The sequence below is a fragment of the Amyelois transitella genome, chromosome Z, assembly GCF_032362555.1.
Source record: "Amyelois transitella isolate CPQ chromosome Z, ilAmyTran1.1, whole genome shotgun sequence".
NCBI lineage: Eukaryota > Metazoa > Arthropoda > Insecta > Lepidoptera > Pyralidae > Amyelois > Amyelois transitella.
In genome coordinates, this window is record NC_083535.1 from 1,945,990 (window position 1) to 1,953,963 (window position 7,974).

General features: G+C 35.1%; 1 protein-coding gene across 1 annotated transcript; it reads right to left on the reverse strand.

The window, feature by feature from the left end:
- Nucleotides 1-4,207: 4,207 nt before the first annotated feature.
- LOC132903966 (uncharacterized) lies at nucleotides 4,208-5,910 on the reverse strand. Its single transcript, XM_060953732.1, has 2 exons — nucleotides 5,759-5,910; nucleotides 4,208-5,081 (listed from the first exon to the last, which is right to left on the reverse strand). Exons 1-2 carry the CDS (start codon nucleotides 5,908-5,910, stop codon nucleotides 4,208-4,210), a joined length of 1,026 nt encoding a protein of 341 aa, XP_060809715.1.
- Nucleotides 5,911-7,974: the final 2,064 nt, after the last annotated feature.

The window sequence follows — 7,974 nt, forward strand, 5'->3', positions numbered from 1 at the left end:
CTTCAAATGATAAATAAATACCTAGAATGATATTAAAAATTCTTTGTAATTTACATTGTGTTATAGTACATTTTCTGACCCTTTAATAAAAGAGGGTTTCAGTTTTTTGTATATCCTTACTGTGGAATCGAAATTATATTTTATACATACGTACTTACATAAAATCACGCCTTTTTCCCGGAGGGGTAGGCGGAGGCTACATCTTTTCACTTGCTACGATCTCTATATTATACTTTATCTACATGTTTATATATTGTCATGATTTTTTTTACAGGTATCATAATCATCATCCAATGTCAAGACTGACCATGCTGATCATATACATACATTACAGCCAAAAGACTATAAGGCCACGTTCAGCTGTTTATACTGAACGTGGTCTAATAGCAAAAAATGCTGGGCTAGTAGCAAAAATATTGTGTGTTTGAGGACAGTTCCTTAAACATATTGTAAAAGTTAGTAAAGAAAAAGTTTACAAACTTAGGATTTTCATAGGCGTTGTGCTAGCAATCTTTATGATATTTAGATTTAAAAATAAAACTTTATATCTGTGTAACCTATCAGTGGCACACAATAGGATTTTTCGTCAATAGCTAGTAATAGAAAAAAGCTTTTTTTTCCTATAACTAGCTGTGGTCGATGCTTCGCTTACATAAACGTTTAACGCAGATCTCAAGGGAGCAGTAAAATTTTATGAAGATACATTACGTATAAGTGTATAGAGGCGACAAACGAACAGTCTTATTTAATTATGATATTAGTTTGGATATTAAAACAGCTAGGTTTGAATTTATACATCATTTTACAATTTTCCAATACCACCTACTTCGAAACATTTATAATATTGTCTAAATATTTTTCACACTACAAAACTATCTTTTCCGTTTACAATTTGGTTTCATGAACTCGGATTAGAGTCGCTAACATTCTTTTTTTTTGTTCCAAAATCCAAGCATTATTCGACCTTAGCGTTTAGTTTTTAAAGTACACATTGCCTTGTTATTTTTTGTTAGTTACTTCTTTTATTGGTTAGCTTCTCCAGGTCTCAGGAGACGAGTGAATCACGGAGGGACAACATACGTCACTTCGTGTAATCCTAGTAGGTATGTATTACGACAACTCATAGTAAATTAAGCTACTAAGTTTGTCGACCAGGTTTTAACACCTGTGTTTTGTTTCAATAAGTCTTTCTATGGTAGCTTAAGTACCGTAACTTACTCATAAAAGTGTGACAAATTTATTTATTTATTTAGGGACACCAACAGATTGTTATCATGTAGATAATATTCTTAACAATACACTTACAAAAATCAAATTTAAGCGTGGCCAAAAAAAACAAAGACCAATCACAGGAAGTTAATTTCTCATCATGCCCTGGCCGGGATTCGAACCCGGGCCATCCTGTGTACCAGACAAGCGCACTACCGCTGCCACAGAGGCAGATTTCAAAGTTAATAGACTCGTAATGTATGAATACATAATGACCCAATGGTTGACTGGTAGATAATGCTTCTAGCATTAAGTCCGCCAATTGTGCTATACATTTGTATTTTGTGCAATGAAGTTTAAATAAATAAATAAATATATGTTTAAATGCTGATCAAATGCTAAACTAAACTTCATATGTACGGATTTATAATGGAACTGAGAATTAAATAGTAACTGGTTGCTAGCCCATCCCCTACAAGAAGAAAAGTTTTTTGCCTATTCCTTACTCGCATTTTACGACATCCATGGGAAAGAAATAGAACGGTCCTTTTGTTTAGTGCCGGGAACCACACGGCACCTCGCCTCATTTCGTCCGATTTGATATTAATTTTGGCTCAATCCAAAACATAAACAGTTTATTGATAGCCGATAGCTACACTACGGCTTTCTAGCCTCCACAAAGTTTGCGAAACACTAAAGCTTATTTCTTGACATTGGATAAAGTTCTCTTGAAATATCATTGCGGTATAAGTTCCTAGTAGTCCTACTCACTTCTAAGGTAAACTAACATATAACTTGTGTAGTCTAGTCTTTACTTTCAACCCGCTTAAAAAAAGGAAGTTCGCAATGGGCTTTTCTAAAATTCTTATTTCGTGTGAACTCTTTTAACGTAAGTACTAACATTCCGTAAGAGTATGCGGAGACTACATGTTTCCGCTTGCGCCGATCCCTTCATACTTTTTTGATTTATTTATTGAAAAGTACCTAGTATCCTTCAATTAGTAGGTATCTCGTAATACGAGTCTATTTGAGACTGACACGTCTTAAATAAAGATTTTTTAAAAATCTAGTCTCGATCTTATTTCGAGGCTAACTCAATCTATGTATTTTTTTTTTATTTGTTAGGGATTTATTTATTTAAAACTCGAAGAGACCACCAAAACCGCATCTTGCTTCTAACGTGGTTCTCATCACGACCACAAGATGGCGCTCTTCACTAACATGCTTTCCGAGATGCAGAATACATTTTATTTTCAATTTACTTCTTTCTCATTTTAGACCTGTTTACAACCTCAGCTAGGAGCCGAGGTGCACCTTTGACCAAGATCCTGAATTAGGTAAGTCAGAGTTTTACACTTTGACCTCCGCAATTTTTGCAGGGGAACTTGACCTATATTGGATTATATGTAGGTAGTCCTTAAATGATAGCTGATTATTTTTTCAAAAAAATCAAATAATGCACTCAGTCTCATCCTTTCGTGTTTTAAGTTGAACCCTTAGTCGCTAAACCACTATTAAAATAAGGCACTGTTTTGAGTCAACTATTATTCCGGGTATAGTTCATAAAAGTAATAAAATAAATGTAATAATAGCTGCTTCTTATAATCAATTTTTAATAAAGCTTATTTATAAAAAAGAACTGCATATCTAATTTACTCCAGCGCATACATATTACATCACAAACAATTCTATGTTTGCGGTGTAAAGAGAATGAGGATATTAATTACAAATCGTTTTTACTAACGATCTATTCGTTACTTTTAAAATTAAATGTTTTTTCCTAAGAATCTAAATTGGCTATGCGCACCGTCGCCCTAAATCACAGGGTGTGTGAATTTACGTTCAGTTTTTTTTTTACTTTAGTCAATCGTTTCCAAACTTTATGAGATAAATTTGTCCGGCACTTCGCTCTCTCAAACTTTGCTCAGCAATTTCGGTGTTTTATTACACACAAAATATTAATTAATATAAAATTATTGCGTTCCTCTACTTGTGACAATGTACAACGTACCTATAATTAATATAAAATTATTGCGTTACTCGACTATGGCAACGTACAGCAGTTAGCACAGTGCAATTATATCGTTTATGTTATTACACGGTGCAAACTGCAATTTGACACATAAGCGAGGATAACATTATGAGAAAATTTCGAGAAATTATGACAAAATTCGTACGGGGTGTAGAATCAACAGCATTTATTTATAAATGTTGTGTAATATACATTGAAATGAAATATATTTTTGATACATATTGACAATTTGCTGGTATGTTTAAATAAACATACATACATACAAATTATTGTCCTAACCAATGTTACTAGATTATTTTAAGACAACTATTTCTATTTTCTCTCGAAATTCAACATTAATTATTTTTTTTTACACCTGTAGTCATCCAACTTTACGACATTAACCCCACGTTGAGAGCCACAGTTTTGAAACAAGGGTGGCGCCACAGCGTCGCCAGGTTTTTCTTGCATGTATTTTTTTAGTCAATCTGTTGTGGAGTCGCACTGACAGACAATAATACATTTTGTAATAGATAATCTTCTCATAATGTTATCATTTGTTTTATGAATCGTAAAACTCTACGATACTTATACCTACACACATACGTTTTTTTGGAAACGAATCCAGCCGCCTTAGTATTTTTAATTTAAATATTATGTATTTTTTTGTTATTATTATGTACATATTCTAACGTTGAAAGTAATGTGAATTAAGTACTTTTTACGAATATGCAAAAACAAACTTCATTTTTTTTTCATTTCTTTTTATTTTACACTAAACATTGCGCAGTTTATTTAGGATGTATCTATGAATTATTGGGAATAAATTACCCAATTAACATTAAAAACTTCACCGAACTCCTTTGCTTGATTTAAAAGTAGAAAGCTAAGAAGCGAAACGCAACTCTGATTCATAAGATCTAATAATTATTTATCGTAGATTATTGACTATCTATTGCATAAAGAATATAGAATGACAGTACTAGCTTACTTGCGAAGTTTCTTCCCGTCTTTCTTAGCTTTAGCCTTTTTTCTATCCGACAAAAGCTTAAGTCTATCGGACAATTTGAAAGTTTTGCAAAGTAAGGTTACTTTTGCGCCTCCTGGCACGTTTTCGTCCAAACTTTTCACTGTGTTCGTAAGAAGGTACTTATTCGAGAAATGAGGGCCTTTCAAGTTTAGATCTTCTATTTTATCAAGCTTTGCATCAACATCATTCAATTTCTTGTCTTCATATTCAGATAGTGATGAACTTGTACTGTAGTTGCAAACTACATCTACTCTTATCACTTGAACAGTTTCTGGGCTGGGCACCCTGGATATAGTTAGGCTTTTACGTTTACCAGATTTAGTGAATAATACTTTTGCATCATCTATATTATCTTCTTTAATGTTACTCTCATTCTTTTTAGCAACATCTACATTCGGTTTTACCGTAACCTTCTCTGGAATGTTAGTTTTTTTAATTTCTTTCTTAGGTTTATTCTCAACTTGCACAGCTTTATTTTCTTTGCCGATTTCGTTGAAAGTTTTAAAGAAAACACTAGATTTACTTGACGACGGTCTCGAGCGGTCATTGTTAAGTATATATTTGACATAATCATCGAAATAATAGGATGTCAGTTGGGAGAAATCATCAGCCGGTTCAATATTTTCAACGACTTGTTTAGTGAACATTCTATGTCTTTTATTATCTGTTAGTAGTCTGTATTTGAAACTTGTACGTGGTCTTTTGACATCTTGTTCCTCTCCAAGAAACTTAAGGTTTTGAACTGTTAGGCAAATGTCATGATGGTCTGTATTTACGATGCTTCCAATATCCGTAGTATCTCCTTGGTCGAAACTCTTCTTGCAGTGGTATCTAGAACAACATATCATTTTTACGTTTTTGATTATAAAAAGACAATTTTAATAGAAACATTGATTTAGCATCATGTTGATAAATGGTAAATTTGTAAGCTTTTTTATAATATCATAAATCTTGCAAGCAAACAGTGTAACCTTGTGCCATACGACAGAAATGTTCAGTTTTCAGACCGTCCAGATCCTGTCCTTAATTATTACACATACATATAATCACGTCTATATCCTTTGCGGGGTAGACTGAGCCAATAGACTTGAAAGGACTAATAAGCCACGTTCAGCTGTTTGTCTTAATAATGCAGTTGAGATTTAAGTAGGGACAGATTGCTAGCCCGTGACAGATTACTAGCCCATCGCCTATGAGCCTATCCCATAGTGGTATTTAACGACGACAGAGATGGAGTGGTCTTATTATTTTTTACTATTGGTGTCGGGAACCACACGCCACTTTGATGATGATCACTCTTATAAACTTGGTTTAAATGTCAATAAGTAATAGATTAATGATGATGTATCCAATACATACATACATACATATTATCACGTCTATATCCCTTGCGGGGTAGACAGAGCGAAGTCTTGAAAAGACTGAAAAGCCACGTTCAGCTATGTATGTATGTATGTATCCAATATTGACATGATATGGAATCTGAACTGAGAGGGTTCTGGCATTACCTATCAAACACGTCCATCCACCTAGGATCCTCTTCGTGTCCAGGGTCCACCATCCTCCGCTGGCAGTACCTCCTCGCCTTGACTTCCTTCTCCCGCTGGAGGTCAGGCTTTGTGCAAGGACGTTCTTGCAAACGCAATCGAGCACACCTCATTGTAATAGAAGTTCAAATCTGAAATGGTAAAACAATAATTTTATTTCAAGCGAAATTATTTTCCATGGGCCTAATATATCTCAATGCAACCGGGACTAAAGCCAGGAGGAAGAAGAATAAGGTATGATGAAAATGTCCAAATATTTGAAGAGGGTTCCTTTCTGTTCCTCGAAGGAGACGCTAGCCTCACATACCTCTGACACAACATTTTACAGAACAAAAGGGACACTATATATATGTATATACTAGAGGCCGCCCGCGACTTCGTCCGCATGGAAACCCTATCAATCTCGCGGGAACTCTGGGATAAAAAGTAGCCTATGTGTTATTCTGGGTCTTCAGCTACCTACATACCAAATTTCATGGTAATCGGTTCAGTAGTTTTTGCGTGAAAGAGTAACAAACATCCATACATCCATACAAACTTTCGCCTTTATAATAGTAGTAGGATATGTTTCGGCGACGAAATATGAGCCAGGAGCCAGTGGTAGTGGGAATATGTCTCCATGTATTTAATGTGGTTCCCGGCAATTTCGGCAGAAAAAAATCGGCAGAAAATAAATTAGGACCACTCCACCATAATAGGGCCACTCCACCTCTTTCCCATTGATGTAGTAAAAGGCGACTAAGGGATAGGCTTATAAACTTGAGATTTTTCTTTTAGGCGATGGGCTAGCAACCTGTTACTATTTGAATCTCAATTCTTTTTTTTTACCTAAGCCAAATAGCTGAACGTGGCCTATCAGTCTTTTCAAGACTGTTGGCTCTGTCTATCCCGAAAGGGGTGACGTGATCATATGTATGTATGTATGTATCTTACATACTTACACATACAATAATATGTACAACGGCTCACGGCACTAACAGAAAAAGCCAAATGGCTTTAAGATAGAATTGAGATTCAAATAGTGACAGGTTGCTAGCCCATCACCTAAAAAAATAATCCTAAGTATGTAACCCTATCCCTTAGTCGCCTTTAACAACAAGCATGGGAAAGAGATGGAGTGGTCCTATTCTTTTTTTCATTGGTGCCGGGAACCACACGGCACCAATACAAAAAAGAATAGGACCACCATATGTAAGATAGATTCAAATTAAAAAAAAAAAAACGCCCCGTTAACCATGAGAAAGCCATGAATGAATATAGTTTAAGGAACTCTGATAGCGCGTGTCGCTGCAATAAAACGTTGCCCTTGCAGTCTCCGTCCCTAAACCTTTTGCTAAAGCTGTCCACTCAATGTACTCACTCTCAGTGAATAACAAACGCCAGTTATAGGGATTTATGCAAATACAAATACTTTATTTGCTATAAATGCGGTACAATTATAGGTTTTACAAAGCATATACATTTCGCGCATTTAACCAGAATTTAAATTAAAATAAATAAAATTTCTACACATATGCACATTAGTTTATAGAAGGTGAAGGAGTTAAAAATGTAGTTTCCGTCTACCCCTCCGAGAAAGAGATGTGATTTTGTGTTTGTATTACATGTTAGACATATAATGTATGTTTTTATTACATTAATTAATTACATATTTTTATTATAAATAGAAAACTTAATTAAAATGAACTCAAATTAAAACTAAAGCTAAAACTACTTATAAAAAAGAAAGAAAGAAAAAGTAGATGATTTCAAACTAAAATTTAATTAACAAATTGTACAGTCTCTGCATAGCATCAACAAATGCGGGAGTGTGCCCAGAAGGCTGGCAGCATTGCCATTCAAAATCTCTGAGCCCTCTGGTCACGAGATACCTCAATCAGCTTTTTCCACAATTGTCGGAAAAGCTGATAGACAGATGGACCCCCCAGAGTTTCGAATGTTTTATAATAAATTAAGGTATGATGGGAATACATCGTGAGGAAACCTGCATATTCAGGCATGTGTAGCCATGATCGATCCAATACGGGTAAGGTTCCCCTGCAAAAGATGCGGAGATCAGATGGGAGTCGCTTTGAGTAAAAACCTGACTCACCCAATCCAGGATCCATGGTCAAGGGCTTACCCTGGGCTTCTCTCCAGGGTAGTGAGAATGCAACCACGACTGAAGCCAGGAGGAA